Source organism: Tauraco erythrolophus, chromosome 9 (genome assembly GCF_009769465.1).
Source record: "Tauraco erythrolophus isolate bTauEry1 chromosome 9, bTauEry1.pri, whole genome shotgun sequence".
Taxonomy (NCBI): Eukaryota; Metazoa; Chordata; class Aves; order Musophagiformes; family Musophagidae; genus Tauraco; species Tauraco erythrolophus.
In genome coordinates this window covers 19,959,451-19,986,247 of record NC_141473.1, presented here as the reverse complement: position 1 = coordinate 19,986,247, position 26,797 = coordinate 19,959,451, and the positions used below count along the sequence as shown (strand labels likewise).

The following is a 26,797-nucleotide window of genomic DNA, read 5'->3' as shown; positions in this document are numbered from 1 at the left end:
TTCTCGCATAGTATTCCCAAGTGTTTTCTTCACCTGTTCTGCAAACCTCTCTGTTACACAGTGTGAGCTATGGACAGTCCCTCCTCATGCAGGTACTTATTCTGGCAGCTCCTTGGAGAAGAGACCTTAGCTAACCTTCAGGAGACTCCCCACTTGGGTCTTTCTGTGGAATTCCACACCACTCTCCTCCTAACGCAAACACCCCTGCATCTGCTCTTTCACACAGCCCCAAGATGTGGCGCTTCCTTGTGCTCCTGTGTTCCCAGGGAATTGCCTTTTCAGCAGGAGTCACGACACCCTTCACTGTGAATTCAGACAAAGGCCAGTACATGAAGACTCGCAACCCCGAATGCTTTATGAATGTTGTAAGTTGGGTCACCTTCTCTCTCTTTCTTTCTAAATTATCTCTCCCAGTACCATGACCACCTCATGACTAACAGCCTCTGTCAGAAGGCTAAAAGCAGGACCCCTTCAAAGATCCCTCCAGCACTACAACAGGAGCACTTGCCTAGAAGAGACCTTGGTGCTCCTATTCAAATAGTCAAAGCTGCCAGAGAGAATCATAGAATCACAGAATCACAGAATGGTTAGAGTTGGAAGGGACCTCAAAGATCTTCTAGTTCCAACCCCCCTGCCACGGGCAGGGAAACCCTCCACTACACCAGGTTGCCCAAAGCCTCATCCAACCTGGCCTTGAACACTTCCAGGGATGGGGCATCCACAACTTCTCTGGGCAACCTGTTCCACTGCCTCACCACCCTCTGAGTGAAATATTTCTTCCCTATATCCAATCTAAACCTACCCTCTTTCAGTTTAAATCCATTGCCCCTTGTCCTATCACTATATACCCTTATAAAAGTCCCTCTCCAGCTTTCCTGTAGGCCCCCTTTAGGTATTGGAAGGCTGCTATAAGATCACCCCAGAGCCTTCTCTTCTCCAGGCTGAACAGCCCCAACTCTCTCAGCCTGTCTTCATAGCAGAGGTGTTCCAGCCCTCAGATCGTCTTCGTGGCCCTCCTCTGGACCCGCTCCAGCAGCTCCATGTCCTTCTTGTGCTGGGGACTCCAGAGCTGAATTCCAGGTGGGGTCTCACGAGAGAAGAGTAGAGGGGCAGAATCACCTCCTCGACCTGCTGGCCATGCTCCTTTTGATGCAGCCCAGGACACGGTTGGCTTTCTGGGCTGCCAGTGCACATTGCCGGCTCATGTTGAGCTTCTCATCGACCAGCACTCCCAAGTCCTTTTCCTCCGGGCTGCTCTCAATCCATTCTCCACCCAGCCTGTACTTGTGCTTGGGATTGCCCCAACCCACTTGCAGGACCTTGCACTTGGCCTTGTTGAACTTCATGAGGTTCTCACAGGCCCACAGAAGTGGGGGCAAAGCCTGGTTTCTAGTCTCAAGGGAAGAAAAGTTGTCCCCTGCTCTAACAACCTGTTTGCTCAGTACAGTGGCAAGGGAGGTTGAATCCCTTCTTCACACAGCAGATTCTCACAACACAAAGTAATCCAAGACCCCTTCCCAAATCACTAAAGATTTCCTCACAGTACATGCAAAATTCAGTGTAGGTGCTCTCATGAGTTCCTTTGTGACAAAAGCTCCACCCTTGTTTGCCTTGCGTTCATGGCTTGCCTAATCACTCTTTGGCAAGAAACGATTCATCACAGACCCAAACCCCACAGCTTTTGGCATTCACTTACACAGATACTGCTGCTGTATTTAGTCTATAGAAAGGTACGTGCTGTATCAGCCTTGCAAAACATGACAAACTATCTCCCAAAAGGTTAATCACTCAACACAATTCTGCTTTGTCCCATACTAAGGGGTCAATCACCAGATAACTACACGAAGCAGCCCACATCCACAGTGCTCAGCTTGGTTATCCTCCAAAACAGGACAAGTTGCATGTTAACAAACTCCTTTGGGTTCCCACAGAGTGAAATTATCAGATATCATGGATACCCCAGCGAGGAATATGAAGTTACAACAGAGGATGGATACATTCTTGGTGTTTTCAGAATTCCTGCTGGGAGGAACAGCCAAAATACAGGTGTGACACCATTGAAGGACATAGGAGGGTCTGAGAGCCAACTCTTACATGAGTCTCCCATCTTTCCCCTTTGCACATGCATGTTCCACGTCTTTCCATCTCAGTAAGAACATCAAGTCAGGAACGTGGCCTGAATTCTGAATCCATCTGAAGGCCACATATTCCATGTCCCTGTCCTTATTTCCGACTTTTCTTATAATTTAGTCATATCCCTGTTTTTTTTCCTCATGTGGTCTGGGGGGTGGTTGGTAGACTGGATTTGGGGAGGTTTTGCATTAACACTGTAAGTAACATACATTTAAAATAGAAGCCTGGCAGCAAAGCCTCTCAGGATAGGCATATGGATATTGATTTTCAGTTTTCTGGAGGACAGAGATATTTTTTAGGAGGTGACAAGTAATCATGTCATCAATGAAAAGCAAATGCATTACACCTGTTTCTCTTTTTTTTAAGAATTTTCTGAATGGAATAAAAATTGCTACCTGAAATTTGAGGTACGCTGGATACTGCTATTTTTTTTATTGCTCCTTGTTAGAACTATAGAATAACATGTTTTGGATGCCTACTCGTATTTGGATCTCCTCCTTTGGAGATCATCTGGACCAATCTCATTCTCAAAGTAAGGTTAGCCAAAGTTAGATCAGAGGCCTCTCAGCCCTGCTGAGTTGATTACTGAATAGACCTAAGCATAGATGTTCTTCTTTGGATTAATTATTCTTTGTGTTCCATACACTGTTCTGCCTTCAGTAGTTTTTAGCTGTGGGTAGACGGTTTCAATATAGGGAAGGTTCTGTAGGTTGGCTTTCCAGTGCAAGAGGAGGTGGGGATAGGCATCCTCATTAAGCTCTTTACTTGCTAGTCCTGTCATGAAATGGTTATGAAATGTCATGAAATGGTTCCTGCTTGCATGGAAAAAATCCTTTAGGTTTCTTAGACCAATATCTATGCATAGTTCTCCTGGGAGCTTCTCGAAGAACGAAAGATTTAAAACCTCTCACAACTAAACTCAGCACCCAAATCTTAAATACACATTAAGTACCGCTCCAATATAAGAATACTTTCATCTTTTCCAGGGCAAAAGCCTGCAGTCTTCCTACAGCATGCTTTTCTAGGAGATGCTACCCACTGGATTTCTAACCTGCCCAACGACAGCTTGGGCTTCCTCCTCGCAGATGCTGGCTATGATGTCTGGATTGGAAACAGCCGAGGCAACACCTGGTCTTTAAAGCACAAGACCCTTAAGCCCTGCCAGAAAGAGTTCTGGCAGTTCAGGTACTCTGTGGAGAAAGAATTACTTAAGACAGAAACTCCAAGGGGACTAGATAGCTTCAGCCTGATGATTTTTACCTAAACCAACGTCAGAACAGGGTCTACACCAACCAAAGAGAGTAAAGAACCAGATGAACAAGAATGCTTACTACTGCTCAGAGTTGGGAGCATAGGCTGGGGAAGAGATTTCAGACACCGGGAATGAAATGGGATGCTGAGAAAATGGGAGTCTACTGTGAGAGGGAGAGCAAGAATATCAGCTGGAACAGGCTGAGCAGCCTTGTCTAGAAATCTCTGATGTGTCACAGCTGAATTCAACCAAGAGAGAAACGTGTTTTGTAACCCATGCTAGTGAAAGCACTGATTAAATTCAGTTCCCCAAGGGCTGTAACTGATAGGTGAAACTAGCACCTCATTCTCAGAGAGCCCAAGGCATCAGGCAGCCTGGCAGTGCAGCTGCATCCCTCTATCCGCTTCCCCAGCTCAAGCAAGAATACAGACAAAGCGTGCAACCTCATCTTTCAATGTGTTCTGATTGGTGCAATGAACAAAACTGACATTCAGTAGCTCACACTGTGGTAGCCATATTGTCTGCTAGCTTTTTGTGTTTCTCCCCTGTAGCCTTGATGAAATGGGTAAATACGATATTCCAGCAGAGCTGTACTTCATCATGAATAAAACTGGACAGAAGGATATATACTATGTTGGTCACTCTGAAGGCACAGCATCAGGTAATGTCAGGACACTCACAGTTCACACCTGTCCGTGGGTCTCCCCATTGATTTGGTTGTTTTTCTTGTTTGTGGAGAGCTAGCGAACGTAGAAGTGCCTTCTAAGTTGAGATTCAGGAAATACACAAAACTTTTCTGAAAACAACTTTGATCAACCTTAATAAGCAAAGGAACCTAATAGCAGATTCAAATTTAGTTCAACTTTTAAAATAATTAGAGACACAAAAGTGGTTATTTACTGGGTACTTCAGGTACTGGGTATTTTTCTTAAATTCTCAGCAACAGTAATTTTCATTAAGTTCATCTTTTGTACTAAGATACACAATTATTTCCCTTGTGAGCAGGAAGGAAAAACTAAAAAGATAAACCAGTATATATAATATATAATTTCAAATAACAGAAGGCAAGGATAAAGAACGTCAACATTACTAAGTCATGTGATTGAATGGCAGTCTTACGATTTAAAGCGTAGTTCATGAGCGGCTGTAGCTGCCCACATTACTGTTTAAAAATATATTGCCAGAAACTGAAAATTAGGAAAGAAAAAACATTAATCGCTTATTATCTCTTAGTGCCAGCCTTTAGCATTAGCTCACTTCATGACCTCTGAATGCATCTAACTTTCTTTTAGCATCAGCTGAAAGTTCTTGATATTTATGGTTTATGTGTAAAATCCATGAATGGACATTGATTAGAAATGAGCAACTGCCAGTTCATTAGCGTAAATGTCCCAGAAAAAAAGAGAAGGAAGTGTGGGAAAATCATATATTGTCACAGCTTCAGACCTTTTCTTTCTTTTCCTCTCATAAGAGTATTTCAAGACCCTCATGGCAAAACAAACTAACCTCCTAGGCTTTCTCCAACTGCCTTTGATGCAAACACTCAGTTTTCAATCAGTCGAAAACACTCAAAGCTCCCAGTACTCAGCTAATTATTCTACAGTTTCATGGAAGCATAAACATACATTGACCTGTGGAGACTATAATCTGAAAAACTCAATTTTATGAGAATTTTTTGAACTTTAGAGGAAATTGATTTTATCATTAAAACCTCATTGATATGTTGTCTACAAATACTGTTCTGATAAAGGCAATGTCCAGACATGCTCTAAACTTCAGAGTGAACTTTGCTCCCAAATAAATCCATTTCAGGACTTAGTTTCAACACTTGCCTTAGGTAAAACATGCAGCACAAACAAACATGGACAACAGACAATGGGCTGCAAATCTAGTCTCTTTTCTTGTTTGCTACCTACTGCTTCTTTACTTATTTTGTCTGTGGAAGACGTCTTCACTAACTCAGGCTGTTTCTTCTGTGTTTGCAGGCTTCATAGCATTTTCTACATACCCTGAGCTGGCTAAACGGGTGAAAATGTTCTGTGCTCTCGCCCCAGTAACCACATGCTCACATGCTACGAGCCCTTTGATTAAGTTAGCAAGCATGCCTGAACCACTGCTCAGGGTATGTCGTTTTTCCTTCTGAGAAGCACAAAGCCTGACTTACCTTCACAAGGTTCACTCAACCTGAGACGAAGTGTTCTCAGATGGTTGACATGCTGATTCTGAGTTTGGGATGAATCTAGCGCTCTTGAAAAGTCTGTTCCCAAGCTCTGTGGGGAAAACACTGGAGATACAAGGCTTGTAGCAGCAGCTCCCAGTGAAGTAGCCGATTTGTGAAACTGTCATAGGACTCTTGCTGTTAGCTAATATTTTGCTGGCCTCAGGCAGGAGGAACTAAACCAAAACTGCGATAACAGCCACGACAATCTCTGGGACTTCAGAAACGAGTGAGCAAAGAGGTCACTACACTAGAAATGGAAGGACGTCTTCCTCCGGGATTGATGTCAGCAATATGAAAGGATATGTGATGTGCTATAGGGAAGAAGGTGTTTTAAGGGGTACTGGGAGGGCAAACTGTCTCAGCAATCTTTGGATACTGAGTTAGAAGGCTGGGCTATTAGCAATAGTTTCCTGCATAAAATTCTCCTGTAACAAGAAAAAAAAATAGCTTTGTGCTTTTCCCTTCCCTCAGTTAGTGCTTGGCTGCAAAGGAGCCCTGCACCAAATTGGATTTCTGAAAGGACCTGTGACACAGTTATGTTCAAGCCTGGATAAATTTTGTGGTCATATACTCTGTTACATAGCTGGAGGCAACATAAAGAATCTGAACACAGTAAGTATATGTAAGAACACCTACTCAAAGTAAAACTAAGGTGATTTTGGAAGTTACATTTGCATACTCTGTCCTTTTCTAGTAACTGTCGTGCATGTAAATGTACATAAACATAGTTCTCAGCAGACTGAGGGAATGCCAGGACATTATGCAGGGCAAACAGTGCCAAACAGGACTGGATCTAATGATAGATGGGACCAATAACTAGGCACATTCCAATTCCAGAAAGAAAGGACTGAATTCAGTCTGGAGCTATATTGCACGTGTGAATAGATATGCCCTCTTTTGGGGCTAGCTGACCAGATTTTGGTCATACACAGATGCTCTTTAAAAAGAGCCAATAGATGATGGAGTCAGATTACTTCTTGGTAATACAGTTCCCAGTTTCCTTCTTTAGCATGTGGACACAAGGGTCCTCTGAACACTGGAATAATTAAAAGATAGGAAAAAAACCTCCTTTTCTCTTCCCAATTTTCAGACTACTTGCACCTGAACTTGGTCCCAAAGAACTACTGTAAGGGGTATTTTCCCATTTCTGTTGTCCTTAGAACTGGATCCAACAGCTCAATCCACGACATGTAGAGCTACAGAAAATCCTTGCACTGTGCCTGAGGAATGCAACACACCTACAGTGGGATTCACAAAGGCTAGTGCATCAGTCAGAGGGGACAGGAGAGACAGGAGAGTTGTCCCTATGCTTGCTGACATACGGACACTGTAATGTGTTTTAAAGCCCCTTTACAATGGCCAAAGTATGCAGAAGGTGGCCTATGTAATGTTACATAGTTATTGTAATTACTGCAATATCTGCAAATGTCGGGGTACATCTCTTTCCTCTATAACCACTTGTAAAAGCACATAGGGGAAAGCAGTGAGAATCAAAGGTTAAATGCAAAAACAATTAAAGGTATTGCAGCCCTTTCGAGTTGCAGAGCTAAGCCATTACGGATCTTTCCTGACTTGGGTTAAGTTGCTAACGTGGTTCTCAGGGCAAGATAACAAGTCTGAGGAGGAATCCGAGGAGATGGAATTGGAACATCTCCTTAACGGAACTATAAAAATGAAGCAGAAGAAAAAGCAATCTGTTTTGTAAGCTGGCTTCTTTAGCACTAGGAGCAAAGTGAAGAGAGAAAGAAATCTTCAAAAGACTTATGCATGCATGAGGGTTTGGTGTGAGGTGAGGAAACTACTTTGAAAGGACTTTTTCCCTGCTGTTGCTGAACTGCAGGATCCCACGATAGTACTATCTTCATGGAACAGACTCGCTTTCATGGAAAAAGCATGCAGATACATGCTGCTAATCAGCTATTCCTAAGTCTGCTTCTCCGCTTTCAGTTTAATATTTGAAGAATATCCTATTAAAATGGGGTTTTAACACAGTAGCAGAATGTTGCTCAGGTCCTTCACAGCTTTATTCCATCACAGCACTGGATCCCTGCCTTAATAACACTTCTGCTTTCTCTCCAGAGTCGAATAGATATGTACGTAGGACATTCTCCTGCTGGAACATCAGTACAGAACATTATTCATTGGCGTCAGGTATAACTGTGCACTGACATACAAACAAACTCTTACTACTGCTTTTTATGCATCTGACAGTCTCCAGGGAAGTCCAGAGGCAGTTGATCGAGGAAACCACCCATCACATCTTCTCACATGCTGCTGTGAGCACCTGCCAGAGGGAGAAAACCTGCACAGAGGGTTTCCCATGGCTCACCAGACCATTACCTGGATTGCCCCTTTGGTATCAGGCACTGAGATTTCCCCAGGGCACATCACGCCTCTCTGCACGTTAGGCTCTAATGGCTTCCAGCCTTCACCTTTATTTCTGAAGACATTTGCCTTGAGAGCTGCAGAAGTGAACATAAGCACAGTCTAGACACTTGGCAGGCAGTAGGAGGATAGTGGAAACTTGAGCATCTACAGGATAATCCAGACAAAGAAGTGATCCATGTTACAGCTTTTCTCCCAGAGGGTTAATTGCAGCCTGGATCACCCTCCAAAGTCAGTTCACCACATAAACACTTCGGCTAGCACAACGGCAAAGTAGATAACTGTCTTATACTACTCCAGTACATGACAAGCAACATTGCTCAACAGGGAAGTTCCCAACAGCCAGGTTTTTCCAAAATCCTTTTAATCACTCTTGCCAGACCTTGTCCAGATCCTGGATTCCAGTTCTCTAAAGGTGGGTTTCTACTTATGCACTGGCAGATCTGAGCTTGTTCTGCTCATGGTCTGAATCAGACCAGGGCAAGACATCTCCAGCTGAGAAACATCACTGCATGTGTCCAGGTGCACCTGCTGAACAAGGATGAGCAAGGATATATCTGCATACATCCTACAGGCAGACCCTCCATTTCTGCAAACACTTAATGTGGCCTAGAATATAGGTGTGCTCCTGAGAACACCCCTGACAAAAATTCCCAACAGTCAGTCCCACAGGATACACCTACCCAGAGACAGGAAACGGGGACAAACCATTGACAGCCAGTGGCTTTACAGCTTATTTTGCCAGTCTCTAAAAAAGTCAGGAGGCTACAAACCAAACACAGATACAGCAGGATAGAAGAAAACAGCAAAGACAATACAGCAAGCAGATTTCTAGCACATTCCCACCTACTTGAAGCCTTGAAGTCAAGGCTTTTTAAACTGACAGACACCGACTTTCTCTCATCCTGTATTACAACCATTCACAAACGAAACTACTTGTTAAGTTTGTGCAAAAAAATAAAATAAAAATAAAATGGCCAAAAAAAAGACCCACCCAAATTAAAAAAAACACAGATGCATACTTAACTCTTCATTCATCAGTCCCTGCAGGGAATATATCATGTCTTATAGACAACACAGACTCAAGAAGGGTAATGTCTTGCATCTAATATTCCACCTCAAAACTGCTGTCAGAGCACAACATGTATAGCCAAACTCCTCTAAGTACAGAGCCTCAGGAAATGTTGCCACTACTGTGAGCAACCAGAGGAAGGGGTAGGAGTAACTCATGATCCACTGCCTGAGCCTTGGCTTCAATCACAGGCAGGAAAATGTCTCCTGAACTCTGCTTCTTGGTCTCTCAACACTTACATTTTATCTGTTCTTTTAACAGATAAGATTTGCAGACCGATTTCAAGCTTATGACTATGGCTCAAAAGAAAACATGAAGAAATACAACCAGGTAAGGTGATATGGTTTCCTTGAGAATTCATCCTCACGTTCTGGCAAAACTAAGATAAAAATTCAGATTTTAGCACCTTGAGTGCTACAGAAAGAGGGGGAGAGCGGTCTGAGATAATGTTTCACCAGAATCCGATACTTGTAAGCATGGAAGTCTGTTCATGGACAAGGCATGGACAGATCCTTGCAGACAGCTAACAGAAGTTCGTTTTGCCTCCCCTACTGATGCAGGAATGTGTCGAAGAACATGTCAACATACCTGCCATTCCCAAAAGGCTAAGAGCCACACCCAAGTCCTAAGACTGGATGAGTATGGAGCTCTTCTACTTCCCCCAAAATCCTCAAGATCTGCCTTTCAGTTAAGGGAGGAAATGAATCTCCCAGCTATGGTGACCTCTCCTATTGGCTGACAACTATTTCATGTTCAACCAGCACACTTGACTTGCAGTTTCCTGCACTATATCAGAGCAGGCTGCTTTTCACAGACAGAAAGGCTCCAGAAATGTAATCAGTCACTTCTACCCATGCACACTGTCTTAGAAATTTTCTAGAGTGAAATTATAAACGGCCAAAATCTTTCCTTGCCACTTAAGTCCCAAGCATAACAACTGACCAACAGGTGCATTCCATGCCCCAACAAAACTTAAAGATCTTCCCACTCTAAATATACACGTGAATAAGCTCCACAGTCCTTGCCTAATACACACAGACATGGCTGTTTCAATATCCCCACCTCTGAAGAGCACAAGCAAGGGTCAAAACGGACGACAACTCTGAGGCACTCATTCAGGAAAGACACAGGAGTAGGATGGATCATTCCTTCTCATGGTCAACAAGGAATGGGTTTGTACAATAAACACTAAGAGGGCGGCCTTCATCCTTACTGTTTTTTTAGAGTGAGTGCAGGAGGGAGAGAGGTGCTTGCACAGAATCCTTTCTCTAAACACAACTTCTGATACAACAGCATTCACTCAGGTCTTCTCCCTTTCTTACAGTCTATGCCTCCTGCTTACAAGATAGAGAAGATAAACATTCCAATTGCTGTTTGGAGCGGTGGAGACGACAAATTTGGAGATCCAAAAGACATGGCAAAGCTACTTCCTCGGATTACTAACCTCATTTACCATGAGCATTTTCCTGCTTGGGGACATCTTGATTTCATCTGGGGCCTTGACGCAACTGAGAAAATGTATCGGAAAATCATTGAACTACTAACAAAATACTTTTGAAACAACATGCAGAGTGTTGATTCACTCAGTAAAATCCTCCAAAATTCCTATTTGGCAACAAGGGTGACAGCTGGGGAAGATGTAAACACACAGGCACACATAACGAATACCCGTATAGGTATTTATCTGCACTTGTTTGTTTCTTGCTTTCCTCATAGTTTGAGATTTTCCACGGTGTTACTGTGACTGCTGTCTTCCTAAGAAGTTTGAGGTGTATAGGAATGAAAGCTGAAAACATGAATGTATTTGAGCACACACTGGAGAGATCACTTAATTTGCACAGCTTTTATTTCTACAAGACTGATTTTCCTAAGCCTAAACTCTGTTGTTCTCATGTATATCTTACGTATCCTACAGAGGCAAACCCAAGCTCAATTGTGCCTTCCCATGAAGACCCAAAAGTGGAATTTGCTCGTTTCTCTCTTTAAGTACAACTGACTTTTGTTTAAATTAAATCATTTATCCACTTGACAGAGAACTTGGCTTTTTTTTTTCACCTCCACACATTTACCTACAGTGTCAATACAACTGAGAGATCTTCAGACACGAGAAACGGAGCAGGCAATAGATGACTTCCAAACATCAAGGAATCCAATTGTAGAAAAACTCATAGAAGTATTCTCCTGCCGTCTGTGTATACACATCACCTAAAGTTTTTTTTGCATGCTTTAAACCTCCTAACTTCAAAAACCATGGATGGCAGCTGAGGAGAGAGGAGATGCAGACCTGTCAGGCAAACTGCACTCCAAGCAGTACAGCTTTCCCCCCATGAATTATTCTAGATACCAGCAATGAAGTTGTTGCAAGCACTCTGAGCTATCTTTAGCTTTGACTTTTACATAACTCTGTGTCTTGATCATTCTTTCTGCAAGCAATTTCTACAGCATTGGAAAGCAGTCAGCTGTTTCCCTTTCCAGCCATTAGCCCAAAGAGATAGTATCTTCATTATCCATGTAAGTGCCTCACGTCTACTCACCTACAAGTTGATCTGGTAGGTAAAAGTGTCTGTCCCCAAGTTACACCCAAAGTGCTCATTATTACAGGCTCAGACAGGGTAGCTTTGTTTCCCGGAGGTGTTTCTGGGTGGGGCCTCAAGCTCATGTTGCCCAACCAAGACCCTTTGTAGTTGGAGTCAGCATCCAATAGAATACTTACACTGAAAAATAAGTGTTCTACAACACAGAAGAAAATACACTAGCTGGTTCATGCACCTAGTCTAACAGCCATTAGCAGTGCTGATCATGGCATCTATCTTCTGAACTTCTGACAGCTTACAGGAAATGGCCAAAACTGTCATCAAAAATAAAGATCCATTAGACCAAGAAAGCAAGATACAGCAGCATTTGAAAGGAGATTCCCCTTTATTGCTGTGTTATTAAATCACAGAACACTAGGCCACATTAATACATTGCTTATCACCGCATATTTTCTTCTGCCTTCAACTACGCAAGAGGAGACTCATGAATTTATTATTATTTTTGTATATGCATCCCCTGCTGCATGCACCACTCTGGAAATCGTACTATCCTATCTAGTCTCATGGGAAGGATACACCTGGTTTCCATCAACAGCATTTCATTTATTGATTTTTTTTTCTTTAGTACACTGTTTATATTGGAAAGGTAGTCAAGAGACTTGTTCCTCTATTGCGCCAAACATATTCTCATTATTATTTCTTAATGCACTAAAGCAACCCAGGAATTGGCTTTCTTTGCAGTCTTTAGCAGCTCATTTAATCTCTTTTTGCTATTTCTTACATAAAAAACAAGGAGAGAAGATAATCCTTCCTTTGCAGCAACATAGTGAGAATTAAGGTGTATAAAACTTGTGGCAGGGATGGAAGGAGGAAGTGCTAAGCAGAGAGATCTATTTTCCTAGTCACTTCCATTGTAGGAAGAGAAATACACAGGGGAAGGGTACCAGACTTTGTATAAATTGCTGTGGCATATTGTTCAGTTGTCAAATGCATCCTCTACAGAACAAGTAACACACACTCTAAAAGATATTTTATTTTTGCATTGGCTGTCAACTGTTACGTGCAATGTTTAGGCTTCCAGAAATGTAGTTAGCTTTCAAAATCCACAGTCTGTGCAAGTCAATAAAACTGGGCAAGCAAATGGGAAGGGTGATGTTTTGAACACTATTGTAATAATTCACAACTTAGTAGAATCAAATGAACTTCTTTCAGCCCACGTGGCCTTGAGGGTACTGACAAGTCTCACACAAAATAGTCAAAGCCTGCAGCAAGGAATGGGTGGATTTGGACTGAGTCTTTATCAGGTAACAGCCCTCAACCCTCTGCAGGACTCCTGCTGCTGTGCAAGATGAATTGCAAGATGAGGTAATTTTCTGCATGCTCAAGAGTCCTTGATGATTAAGAAGTTTTCTTTAGCATGCTTTCAATGTTGTGGAACTGTAATCTTCTTGCTATATCTAAGGGAGTCTCCCTGTCCTGAAAGAAAGAGATGAAATATATTGCAATATGATAGATATGGGTCAACTACAAAGAGCTTTCCTGAATTTGACACCCACTTGCAGCGTTCTCCTGTGTAAGCTTCACCGTCACATTCTTGCTCTAAAACCAAGGTTTCAGAATGTGCTGGGTCTAATACTACTCTCACTGAATCTGGGCATGGAGCCCTTCCCTCCCCTTCAGTAGTGACAGTCATTCCACTGTTTCCTGGGGCTACTATCCAAAGTCAGTGCAGAGCTAAGCTCAGAGCTGATTTCAAGAGTAACATGGACAATACATTGCTCACCTCAACTCAGCAATGCAGATACTCCCAGGTCAATATTTATTTGGACAACATTTTAGCTTTTCTGGTGACAGAAGCAGCTTGACTTAGCCTCTCCCAGAAGAATGGTGTCCAGCAGCACAAAAAGCACCTCTTACCACTCCCCTGCAGCCCGCATCTTAGGAACAATTGTAGAGCAGCTCTGAGCTAAGAAGAGGTACTCCAAAGATAACTAAGAGATCTGCCAATCCAGCGGATGTGCAGGTGGTGTTTACTGGTAGAAATTCAGCAGTGAAGGCTTTGGACTTTGAAGTTGCTCTTGCCAACAAAGGCAATGGAGCAAACATTGCTTTATACCCCACAGCAAACAGGTCTGCTGCCAGGAAGCTGCGCACCCATTTTTTTTTAACTGCTGCACACCAGCTAAGGCCTACAACATACCAGTTTACCATCATGATAAGGAAATACAGTTATCAACTTCACTTTCTTACCTGATTCTTTACAGAAGTGTCTGCGTGAGCTTCAAGCAGTAGAGGAATGACTGCCTGGTTTTTCATTTCACAAGCATAGTGAAGGGCTGTGTTACCAGACTGAAGGGAAACAGAAACAGATGAATTTTGGTTCTATTACTTCTTTAGTAGACCTTAGGCAAGCATGACTATCTGTAGCCTTATCAGTTTCCCCCTAACAGCTGGGTGCAAAAGAAACAATATTTTCTGTCACAATACACTACAAGTTAAAACAAATACATTTTTATAAAAGCAACAGGAACAAAAAAATCATTTCTTCCTCAGGGATGCAAAAATGATCTGATACGTTCAGATGGAAGCCACTAGTTCTTTACTAATTTCAGAGAATTCCATGATCCTGATCTCAACAACTATGTCTTAAGCAATACTGTTTGCTCACATTTCACTGTTTTAGAATTTGGTTCCTGCCAAAATTGGGGGTTCCCCTTTTCTACCTTAGAGTAGAGGAGCTCTTTACCACACCTAAGTAGGCTAGTGGATACAGAACTGTACACATAGCAAATCAGCGCACTCTGAAGACCAGGAGAAGACATAGGGTCTAGCACTGTGGCATGACCTTTGCCCACAAGTCTGATCCAGTCCAAGAACTCACAAATGGTGATAAACTCAGACCTTTATATCACTAGAATCTTTATAGGATCATGTATTTAATATCTAAGTATCTCAACCCAGCTTGCCTGGATTCTTTTAAGAGGCCATTTGTCAGAAAGGGAGAATTAGTTGATCAATAGAGAATTATTTCTGTGTACATTACAAAACTATTGCCTAAGAGTCAAGGGAAAACACTGAATCCTCCTGGTACATCACAGTCAGTTCAGCCCCTGATTCTACTCTGAAAGCAAGACTGTGTTGCTAGAAGATTCTCAAGTGTGGTTTTAGTATTGTTGCATGCATACGAGCCACATTTTTATAAACCCACTTACAAAGTCTGTAGCATTAACATCAGCTCCAGCTCTAAGCAACATCTTGACGAGGTTTTCATTCTGTTTAGTCTTTGACACCTGTTTGGTGCAAGAGAAAGAGTAACACAGTAAAACAGTTCATCTGCATATAGTACTGAGGAGATTTTGACTAAATACTGTGTTTATTCCAAAAAGAAGAGTGTCTGGCTTCTGCAAATGCCAGACTGATGCAGTCTTATAACTGTGTTCCTTCACCAGCTATATCCACAGCAAAATCTCTGATCCTTCTGTTGCTCCCCATCAGTCCTTGCTTTAAAAAAGCAGTCCATATTCTATACAGATTCCTAGCCTGAAATACTTCCATGAGAAAGGTGATACAGGGTCCTTCCTGCTTTCATCCACACTCACCATGAGAAGATATCCAATAAGCATAACTGGCATGAGGATTACGATGAGCACATAGTCAAGGAAGGTAAACCGTTTTCTCACAGCGTAATGCAGACAAGTGCGGTCCTTCTAAACACAAAATAACTCTGATTAGTACCATATTCAGTGATATAATTATATTTGTTTAATATTAACAATAGTAGACCGTTTTATATTTCACAAGCTTTCTTTTAGATTATCTACTAGAAATATTTGTCTGATTTTCAAGCAGAAACAGGCATATGCATTTTACTTCCTTCAAGTAGAAGCACATTTTAGCACATACAGGCTCATGGAAATTGGGCCACACATGCAAGAAGGATGTGAGATTCAAAGGATTCCATGTGTATGTCTGCAAACTTGGACATGGCTGCAGAGAGAAAGGGGGCAGAGTGGACACCTCATGCAGCTGCTACTGCTGCCCAGCAAGTTAAATCAGCAGGAAGAATCCCTGCAGCTCCACGTTTTACAGAGGTGCTGGTTACTGAAGCAAAAACATACGAGAACTTATGGCATCTCCTTTGGCATAAGTGAGAAACACAGGCAAGTAGCAACACCCTCAGCAGATTTCTAGCAAGAACAGAATTTAAAAAAATCTTTGAATACTAAGTGTACCCAAGCAACTAAAGGGCAAAGCTGCAAACTTCTGTGTTAAAGAACACTTGTGTTAAACCTCCTACAGTTAAAACTGGAGTTTGACAAGGTATGTTACAGTGTTATATTGGGGCCCAAAATAAGCAGAGAAGCCTTTCTGTGCCATCCTCTGTTCGCTGTTCTCAGTGCTGAGCACCACAGCAGAGCTCTGCACCCACGGGCCTGATTCCATCTGTTAAGGAGAGGCAGAAAGGCATTTACAAAAGCCAGGCACGGCTTTCTTGCCGTCAATGCAATTAAAATGATATTACTGAAAAACACTGAACCCTTTCAAAGGGACTTAGAGGTAAGATGGAGAACCTTCTGCATCAAGAAAACTAGATGGGATAGAATGTGCCTCACAAACTTTTATTGCCCTCCTACGAAATAAACAAATGCACTGGGAACCAGAGATGTAAGATGGTCCACAAACCTGTAAGAACCCTCTAGACGTTGTCTTGGAGTATGAGATGATACAATAGAATTGACAATGTTGTGGATTTTTTCCCTAGCTATTTATCACATCACCCTTAACATAATAAGAATAAATTACCAATGAAGCCAGAATGCACATCTTTCAGCTACTTTTTATTTGTAACCTACAAGGAAATCCACCACAAAACCACACTTCCTCATCACCTTAGGGAAACAGCCAGTCACAGCTGTTGAGCAAGGCAGGTAGGCTTTTTAAAGTAGGGCACAGGGGAAGAACAGGTGGAAGGCTTCCCTCCTTGCCCCTCAGCATGCTATTATGTTTGATGCTACTGTTCTGTAGCATGACAAAAGCAGGTCTGCAGAGGAAATAAGGAAGGTTTTTGTAAAGTCAACCTCTCCTCAGGGATACATTTGTGAGAGACAGGCAGGTTTCCCTTCAGACCTTCCTTTTAACCAGGGTGAAGAAAAAGAGAGAGGGAGACAAAGGCTGCAGAAAGGACACATACAAGCTGGAGGGCAAGACGAATGCAGAGCGCTGCATGGGTAAGCAGGCAGGATCCACTGGGGACCAGGGGTGGTATGCAGTATTACCTGAACAGGGAACATGAACACAGAGGGAAATTCAGGTTGGCCATGTTTGTCGTCTTGTGTGCATTGACAAGTTAGGAAAGTAAATAAGGAGAGGAACAGAAACATACAGGTTTATCAAATTATAATTTAGGGGTTATACTTGTGCCTCGGTTGGAAACAAACCTTGGGTTTGGCAGTACTGTCAGTGCCCCCACACATACACTCCAAGAATCTCAAAGAACAGCCGCTGCAAAGGAGGAGCCAGTGGCCACCTACCTTGTTTCTGAGGTTGACATCAGCATTTCTTCTTAGAAGATAGCTGACTATCCTGTTGTTCCCCTGTTTACATGCACAAATTAAGGGAGTGTCTCCACCAAAGCTGTCCTGGATGTTCAGATAGCTGCTGTTGCTCTCCAAAAGGAGCTGAACTTCATTGAAATCGTTATTATAAGCTGCCTGACAAATGGGCTGAAGAGAGAAGATAATATTCATCAGCACACGTTTCACCAAGACATCCATACTTCCCATTCTGACTTGCACATGCTAAGAAACTCCAAGCGCTTCTGACAGAGGTTGTAGTTCGAGGTACTTCCAGAAGATGGTGGTACACACATCTGCAGCTGCCACACAGCTGCTCTCAGCCCCTGCACGGTGAAACGAACGTTCTGTTCATTTTGGACGATGCGTCTATAATCCAAGAAATAAATTCGGTTCATTTGCAGCCATTAAAAAAAGACTTCTGGTCGCACAGGAGTTGGTCACTGTATTAAGCAGCAAGCGCTGACAGGCCACCGCTTCTTTAAGTTGACATCAGACTTTCCCTTTGGATGAGCACTACTGAACAAGTACCACTTCTAACTCATCTGTTACCAGAACAGAACCACACTCCAGGTGAAAGCTGAAAACCTCAGTCCCGACAGTGTTCCTTTTCTAGGGCTTCAAGTTAAACTTCATACCTAAAAAATACAGGCATGTGTGCCCACAGCCCAGATCCTGCTTGGCTTTTGAGAACTGTTTGCTGTGTTTCTATGCACCCTTGACCTCACCTGCAATTCCTTCCCTTTCCAGCAGCAAGAACTCAGACTAAGGAGAGGCCGAGGATGACAGGAGTACTGTGAGTTTCTAATGGCCTAGATAACAGTGGGAAGTCTGGCAAGCCAGTAGCATTTGGAGTTCTCCAGTCAAAAGAGAATAAGCTTCTTTATTTTCTTCTGTCTTTGATAATAAAGTTTTTATCCACCATTTTCTGAGATAGGCATTTTCTTTAAATAGTCTGCAGTTTTTCCTGCTCATTCTCTTTTTATCACATCCTAAATACACTACATGAACAAGATCTAGCCCTGAAGTCTGAGCCCTTTCTTCGTTCTCCCTGAAATTAGCTTTTTCTTTTTTCTCTTCACATTAAAAAGATTAACCTTATTTACACTTTCACTTCAGGCAAACTTTGATCTACAATACAAGTTTACCTCCAGTATCATTGCTGCTTAGCCTTCTGGACAGTTGCATAAGAGAAGTGGTTTTCCTTTGTAAAGACAGTATTTACATGCTTACCAGACCTTGCACCACTTCTTGTTTTGTTTTTATTATATCAGACAAAAATCTACAAAAAATACATGCAACACTGTAGATTTGCATCATCTGTATTCTTTTAAAAGCCTGCATGTGCCATTTGCTATTATACAGTCCTCCAGAACCAGAACTGCTTTAAAGATTTTGAGGAGAAATCCCTCTTCTAAATCCCTCTTGGTGTAAGTGACCTGCACATCGGTGCCACCTAAATGATAGTTTGCACTAGAACCTCGCTGTCTGCCATGTTGGTGTCTAGTACTGTATCTTCATGTCCAGGAAAGAGAAGATCAAGCGAAGTCTGTCTGTAGCTCTGATTTCTCTGCTATTCGTGCTTTTAAGTATTGTTTTTCTTATTTAAAGATCCAGACTTCTTGTTTAGTTGAACACTTGCTCAAATCCCAGTCATTTACTGTACAACTTCACTCCTTTCTAGTCTGACTCTTCCTAGTTCAGCAGCTCATGTCACCAAATGATATGTTGCAAATGATATGCTGTTGTGCTTTTCTTTCTGTACTGCCTCAAAGAGTTTTACTTGCTAGGCCATTAAGCCCAAGGCATTTCTGGTTGATACTCTCATTGACCCATGGGACCTTTTTCTAAAGAAACTACTGTTGAACTCCGTTCTAGAGCCATGAATAATGACGGAGCACTTGCCACTCCCTAAGAGACTACATTATTTGGGCCTGAAGTCATGCACAGAACCCGGCACACAAGAGTGACGCGTGCTTTTTTACCTTCTGAAACCGATTCATAGATTCACAGATTTCTAGGTTGGAAATGACCTTAGAGATCATCGAGTCCAACCGTCCCTAATCCCCATTAAACCATATCCTCAAGTAGATCATCCACCCTATTCTTAAACACATCCAGGGATGGGGACTCAACCACCTCCCTGGGCAGCCTATTCCAGTGGCTGACAACCCTTTCAGAGAAGAAGTACTTCCTAACATCCAACCTGAATCTCCCCTGACTAAGCTTATACCCATTTCCTCTTGTTCTATCACCCATCACTAATGTAAAGAGCCCTTCCCCTGCCTCCCCACCATCTTTTCTCAAGTATTTGTAGGCTGTAATCAGGTCTCCCCTCAGCCTCCTCTTCTCCAGGCTAAACAGCCCCAACTCCCTCAGCCGCTCCTCATAAGTTTTATTTTCCAGCCCCTTGACCAGTTTAGTCGCCCTTCTTTGGACTCGCTCCAGGAGCTCAATATCTCTCTTAAAGCGAGGGGCCCAAAACTGGACACAATATTCCAGGTGCGGCCTCACCAGTGCCGAGTACAGGGGCAAGATCACTTCCCTATTCCTGCTGGTCACACTATTCTTGATACACGCCAGTATCCCATTGGCCTTTTTGGCCACCTGGGCACACTGCTGGCTCATATCAAGCCGGTAGTCAACCAACACCCCCAGGTCCTTCTCCGCCAGGCAGCTCTCCAGCCACTCTTCCCCGAGCCTATAGCGATGTTTGGGGTTTTTATACCCCAAGTGAAGGACTCTGCACTTGGCCTTATTAAAGCTCATGCCATTGGCCTCAGCCCAACGATCCAGTCTGTTCAAATCCCTCTGAAGGGCCTCCCTACCCTCGAGCAGATCGACACAGCCTCCCAGCTTGGTGTCATCTGCAAATTTACTGAGGGTACATTCAATTCCCTCATCCAGGTCATTGATAAAGATGTTAAACAGAACTGGACCCAGCACTGAGCCCTGGGGAACCCCACTGGTGACCGGCCTCCAGCCGAATTTAGCCCCATTTACCACCACTCTTTGGGCCCGTCCGTCCAGCCAGTTTTTAACCCAAAGGTGGGTGTGCCTATCCAGGCCAGCAGTTATCAGTTTCTCAACCAGAACACTATGAGAAACTGTATCAAAGGCTTTACTGAGGTCTAGGAAAACTACATCCACAGCCCTTCCCTCGTCAGCCAGGTGGGTCACCCCATCATAGAAGGTGATCAGGTTTGATTGGCAAGACCTGCCTTTCATAAACCCATGTTGGCTGGGCCTGATCACCCGGTTAACCTGTATGTGCTCATTAATAGCACTCAAGATAACCTGTTCCATGACTTTGCCCGTCACCGAGGTCAAACTGACAGGCCTGTAGTTCCCCGGATCCTCCTTCCGCCCTTTTTTGTAAATGGGGGTAACGTCTGCCAGCCTCCAGTCCAGCGGAACTTCCCCAGTGAGCCAAGACTGTCCAAAGATAACGGACAGGGGTTTGGCAATGACATCCGCCAGCTCTCTCAGGACTCTCAGACAACCAGGGAACAACAGTTCTCAGAAAACAACCAGGGCATAGAGAATGTAAGAAAGCAATTCCCATCCATTCCACCAGCTAATACGTGGGTAATTGACATACTTAAAGTATTTTTTTTATTATTATTATTATTATTCCACTGTGGTGGGGGTTCTTTGCAGAATTGATTCTTTCACACATTAATCTGTTCCATTCATATTAAAAACCAAAACAAAATAAACCAAAACAAAATCTCCAACTTTTTTCATGGTTTTATGGGATATCAAAACAGTTATAAGTTCATTATTTTGATATCAATAACAATAGGACTTCAGAAAAAAATATGTTAGGAAAGACTAAAGATAAGTAAATTTACAAACAGGTGGTAATCAGTCACCTGTGTAAAAAAAAAAAAAGAGCAACAGAAACAGCAACCAGTGGCAAATGTTATATTAGGTAGTCTTTCTCACATAAAGAGGAGGGAGCTGTTATAGAAGACAATTAAATGGAATAGTTGATAGAGTACTTGCCATCTGGGTCCAAAAATGAGATCAGACTATGGCAGAAACATAAAACCTCTACACAACTGAGGAATATGAAGAGCCTGAAGAAAGATTGATTTGCTTAGCTTGGCTAGAAAGAAAAGAGACAGGGCTGTAAGTGTTTCAAAATAAATTCAAGGCTCAGTATTAGAGAAGAAGATCCAATTAATTTCAACAAACAAGGTAAAAAAAGTGATAAATCTGGCGAAGAAGTTTAGCGTGAAAATTAGAAAGAGGTTTCTATCCATGTGCAGAGTAAAGCTCCAAAACAGGGTTCCAGTAGCAGCAGAATGGACACAAAACCTCACTGGCTCCAGGCTAGAGCTTGAGAAGTGTGCAAGGATTTCTGCAGTTGTGAAGCCTCTGTCACAAACACCTCTTCCACTTTTCACTTTTTTGGGTTGCCACTCTGGCAGTTCTATCTAAATTAGGAGTAATTGTCCTCAAAACTGTTTAAAAAAATTCTCCAAACTTTGCTCAGAAGATAATTGATAGAGTTTCTTACATATACACAGTTAGACAGCACCTGTCTGGAAACTGAGAAATTATGCCAATCGTAGTTAGGACAATGTTATGTACAACCAGTAGATTTCATCCAAAAGCCAAGAAAACACATTCCCTTTATGTCTACAGAGAAGCATGGAGGCTGTAAGTCTAGAAACTGTCAGTTTTATAGAGTGTTAGAAGACCACCTCAACAATGATGTAGCTTAACAACCATCTGCCGATTCATATTATGGTTATTGCACTATTGTTATCCACCCATCACAGGCAAGAGAGAAATAAACCTATGAGATATATACTCAGAATAACTGGGCTTCACACACAAGATGGAAGCAGTATCAGAGGAATCCAAAGTTCATGTCTCAGACTTAGGCTTAGCTGTGGAGAGAGGAGCAGGACTACAAGTGCAGGAGTATCACAGCAGTGTAGGACAGCCAGGAGAACCCCTGCAGCTTCCCTCGTTAGAGATGCACTGGCAACTGGAGAACAGACATAAAGTCTATGGCGTCTCCTTTAGGTATATACGAGAAACAAATGTGAGCGCTCCCACAACATAAAACCCTGAAGAAAGCATTAGTGAGAACAGAGCTCCCAACTTCTGGAGAGATTCACAGTCCAAGACACAGAGTGGCTACTCTTGCCTCACCACATTATTTGTAAACTCGTATCCTCACCACCCCCGAGAACTCAGAACAGACTACCCACCTCCACAACATAGCAGGGCAGACCTGGCACAGGCACAAACATTATACCCGATACAAACACGAGTGCTAAGTCTGAAGGGATGGGGAGCAGGACCAAGAATTCCAGCTTAGGCAGAGAGGAAGCGAGGACCTCTTTGAACTCTCTGGCAGCAAAGCCCTTCACCTCTGCTCTCACTCACACTTCTGCAGCACTATCTAACATTCAGACAAGATGCACAAAACGAACCTGACACCATGATGCTGCACAAAATGTATGATGGAAAGGAGGGGAGGAAAAGAAAGAATCGTAACACCAATCTCCTTCTACCCTCACCAGTGGTGTCTTTTCCCTGCCGCAGCATCAGGGCTAATCATGAACTAAAGCACATGGCTCTGCCTGACTGAAGAAAGCAAAAAGGGCAGAAACTGGGAAGTGAAAGTTAGAGTTTGAGGATTAGGTGTGCCAACGACTGACTGATGCTCACCCAAGTCATAGAATCATAGAATGGTTTGAGTTGGAAGGGACCTTAAAAATTATCTATTTTCAACGCCCCTGCCACAGGCAGGGACACCTTCCGCTAGATCAGGTTGCTCAAAGCCTCATCCAACCTGGCCTTGAACACTTCCAGGGATGGGGCATCTACAACTTCTCTGGGCAACCTGTTCCACTGCCTCACCACCCTCTGAGTGAAATATTTCTTCCTTATATCCAATCTAAATCTACCCTTTTTCAGTTTAAATCCATTGCCCCTTGTCCTATAACTACACGCCCTTGCAAAAAGCCGGTCTCCAGCCTTCCTGTAGGCCCCTTTCAGGTACTGGAAGGCTACTAGAACATCTCCCTGGAGCCTTCTCTTCTCCAGGTTGAACAACCCCAACTCTCTCGGCCTGTCGTCATAGCAGAGGTGCTCCAGCCCTTGGATCATCTTTGTGGCCCTCCTCTGGACCTGCTCCAACAGCTCCATGTCATTCTTATGTTGGAGGCCTCAGAGCCGAACGCAGTATTCCAGGTGGGGTCTCACGAGAGAAGAGTAGAGGGGCAGAATCACCTCCCTCGACCTGCTGGCCACACTTCTTTGAATGCAGGCCAGGACATGGTTGGCTTTCTGGGCTTCCAGCCCACATTGCCAGCTCATGTTGAGCTTCTCATCGACCAGCACTCTCAAGTCCTTTTCCTCCGGGCTGCTCTCAATCCATTTTCCACCCAGCCTGTACTTGTGCTTGGGATTGCCCCGACCCATGTGCAGGACCTTGCACTTGGCCTTGTTGAACTTCATTAGGTTCTCACAGGACCACCTCTCCAGCCTATCAAGGTCCCTCTGGATGGCATCCCTTCCCTCCAGCATGTCCACAACACCACACAGCTTGATATTGTCAGCAAACTTGCTGAGGGTGCACTCGATCCCACTGTCCATGTCGCTGACAAAGACGTTAAAGAACACTAGCCCCAATACCGACCCCTGAGGAACACCACTCGTCACTGGTCTCCACTTGGACATCGAGCCATCAACTGCAACTCTTTGAGTGCAACCATCCAGCCAATTCCTTATCCAGCAAGTGGACCATCTGTCAAATCAATGTCTCTCCAATTTAGAGAGAAGGATGTCATGTGGGACAGTGTCAAATGCTTTGCACAAGTCCAGGTAGATGACATGAGTTGCTCTTCCCTTATCCACTAACGCTGTAACCCTGTTGTAGAAGGCCATTAAATTTGTCAGGCGCAATTTGCCCTTAGTGAAGCCATGTTGGCTGTCATAAATTATCTCCTTATTTTCCATGTGCCTTAGCATAGTTTTCAGGAGGATCTGCTCCATGATCTTGCCTTCAGGTGTTCAAAAGAAAACTGAATACGCAGTTTTAAAGCAAAATCTCTATAGTTAATTAGAATTTCTCTTTCTACAATACTTCCTCTTCTACAAGCCCTTCAGAAGAGGATTTAATTGTTCAGGATCTGAGGCTTCAAGAAGGGTGAGAAGTAGTCATAAGACAGGCAAGTGTTTTCATGGCTGAGGTCACTCAGTACAAGATCACCAGATAAGGAGTGCAAGAAAAGTGAAAAAAAAACACCCAACTTTCACTGTTAGGAAGAAGGACAATACCTACATCTACACAACTGATTTTTTAAATTTATTTGCTTTTAATCTACCGTAGGCCATGTGATTGAAACCAGGACCTGGTAGTTTACTCAGATCCAGATGAACTGCCACATCTGAATTTGTCTACTTGTTTTTAGAGATTCTTCCCTCTGCTTAGCTTTGTTGAGGTAGTGATAAATCATGAGCTATTCAGCAAGTTCTGCCACACATGAAATAAAAGTTAAAGGCAAGGCACTAAGGACAAAGCATTCAGCCAATAGAAAGGATTTTAAGGTAATGCCAGTCTTGCAACTTGGAGAGCAATTTCAGATTATAATTGTTTCCTCCTTTCAGAACTGCAGGTGATTGCCTAAATTACATCAATGCTTTGCAGCAGCTATTTAGACAAAAAGGAGTCTCTTCATAACACCCAGATATTCTGAATCAATCCACAGTCTCTTCCTGTTCACTAAAATTCATCCAAAGGCATGCTGCAAACTAAACAGGAGAGTCTACATCATGTTCGTGATGCTGAGGAATGCAGTAGTATCCAAACCGTGCTCCCAGAAAACAAAATCTGCACTTTTTTATTTGCACTTCTGTAGTTTTCTATGCTGTATAAATGAACCATACTTTACTCAGAAAAATATATGTCAAAAATTTTAAAGGAATAGAACTAGTATATACGAAAATATTAACTAAAAAGGATGGAAGATACAGACTGCATTTGAACATTCTCTGAACATCACTTTAATTCAACTACATGACACTGGTTTCTTGTACAATACTATCTGAGTAGTAGATCAAGAGAGAGGCAACAATACCTCTCAGAATAAGGTGTAGTCTACCTGGCTTATCACCTTATGAATGCACAGACTCAAGCTCCCTATAATACTGAAAGAGGAGAAAATACTCAATTTCATTGAATGGCCTTTTAAAAATGAAAGGGTGGCTTTCAGCATAGCAATGTAACCTTTTACAGCAGCAGCTATGTAATGCTATCTCCAGAAAAAGAAACAGCAATGCAATCCACTTTATTCACAGTCAAAAAGGACCGAAATCCTCATTGTTCCCAAGTGTACAAGTGGAAAGTTTATAAAATAATGAATAAATTTAGGTAGCATTTATGCTGAAATCCAGGGGTAAGCTAAACAGACCGTGGTCTGGGGACGAACCCATAGTGATAAGAGCCAAAAAAAATCACATTCACAAAACAATCATGGAGTGGGGGAGAATATTTCCTTAGGCATTAGCTCTATTAGATATGTTCAACATAAGCTGAGGAGTTGTTTGCAGTTCTTAATTATCCACACGCTGTGCTCAGAATCATTCTGATCTCAACACAGAACAACAAAAATGTTGAAAAAACACGTACTTTGTCTATGAAATCACAACAATTACACTGGTTATTGCATTATCTTTATTCCTACAAACAGTATATTTGTCAAATCTTAATAGCCAAAATATAGCATTTCCAAAGGAAAAGAACTTCCAGATCTGTATAAGCCTGTGTATGGGAGGCTGCGAAGGGAACAAACAAAACTCAGTGAATATCTGTATCTCCAATAGCTTCAGTTACTGTGCAGAAAATGCTCACGTACCTCTGAATAGAGTATCCCCATGCCTATTCTTCACTGCTTGAGTGCGTTCTTGTTCACCAGCCCAACAAGTTAATATCACTTGAAATGCTCTTGAGCTTGTTTGAATCTGGTTAATATTTAACTTAAAAGTATCGCTCTTTCTTAAGCTACATTTCCTTTAAGTGATTTCTACTTGGTAGCGTGAAACAATTGTCTTCGTAAACCCAACCCAGGGAGATAAACCTGAGAACAGCAGCTTGCAGGAGACTGACAGAACAAGTTACAACACAAACATTTTCCTTTGTAATTTTTGCAATAACAGCCTCCAGTTGCCTAAAAAGGAAAGTAGCAAAACAGGCTGAGGAGGGGAGGAGGGAGAGAGAGAGGAAGAAAATTTCACAAGTGAAGAAAGGGAGGGAGAGGAGAAAAAAGTGCATGAAACCTAAAACTTAAAACAAGTAACTATGAATGGTAGCTAGTTGGCCACCCAAGCTACTTCTGACTAAACATATCCCAAGCCCTCTGCAAGAACACCTCAGACGCCTACTGGGAAAAGGAAGCAACTAGATCCCACACCTTTAATGAGAGTTCCCAGTATAATTAGTTTCAGTCTTTTATTAAATAGGCCAGCTGCTTTCATCACCTTTTGCTGAGTCTTCTTTTTCTAGCCCAGCCCAAATGATGAATATGCTTTATGTTTAACCTGCTAATTTTATACATTAATTGCAGTAGAACTTCCTTGGGAAGAGAATTATTCTTGATGTCA

At 42.7% G+C, this 26,797-nt stretch overlaps 2 protein-coding genes across 4 annotated transcripts; one reads left to right on the top strand and one right to left on the bottom strand.

Annotated features, from left to right (window-relative positions):
• The first annotated feature begins 233 nt into the window (after positions 1-233).
• On the top strand, positions 234-10,621 carry LOC104370425 (lysosomal acid lipase/cholesteryl ester hydrolase). Of its 3 annotated transcripts, XM_086617045.1 has the most exons (10): positions 234-365; positions 1,932-2,098; positions 2,829-2,833; positions 3,120-3,318; positions 3,937-4,046; positions 5,371-5,507; positions 6,078-6,218; positions 7,686-7,757; positions 9,325-9,393; positions 10,388-10,621. In XM_086617045.1, the coding sequence occupies exons 1-10, from the start codon at positions 234-236 to the stop codon at positions 10,619-10,621; spliced, it is 1,266 nt and encodes a 421-aa protein (XP_086473171.1). The 3 variants fall into 3 exon arrangements, with proteins under 3 accessions (XP_086473171.1, XP_086473173.1, XP_086473174.1); XM_086617047.1 differs by lacking the exon at positions 2,829-2,833 and having other exon boundaries at positions 1,932-2,046; XM_086617048.1 differs by lacking the exon at positions 2,829-2,833 and having other exon boundaries at positions 1,932-2,046; positions 5,371-5,511; positions 6,082-6,218.
• A 2,335-nt stretch (positions 10,622-12,956) lies between these two features.
• On the bottom strand, positions 12,957-26,073 carry ANKRD22 (ankyrin repeat domain 22). The gene is made up of 6 exons (XM_086616789.1): positions 26,053-26,073; positions 17,129-17,320; positions 15,197-15,304; positions 14,810-14,887; positions 13,848-13,946; positions 12,957-13,073 (listed from the first exon to the last, which is right to left on the bottom strand). The coding sequence occupies exons 1-6, from the start codon at positions 26,071-26,073 to the stop codon at positions 12,996-12,998; spliced, it is 576 nt and encodes a 191-aa protein (XP_086472915.1). The 3' UTR covers positions 12,957-12,995.
• Between the last annotated feature and the right edge of the window lie 724 nt (positions 26,074-26,797).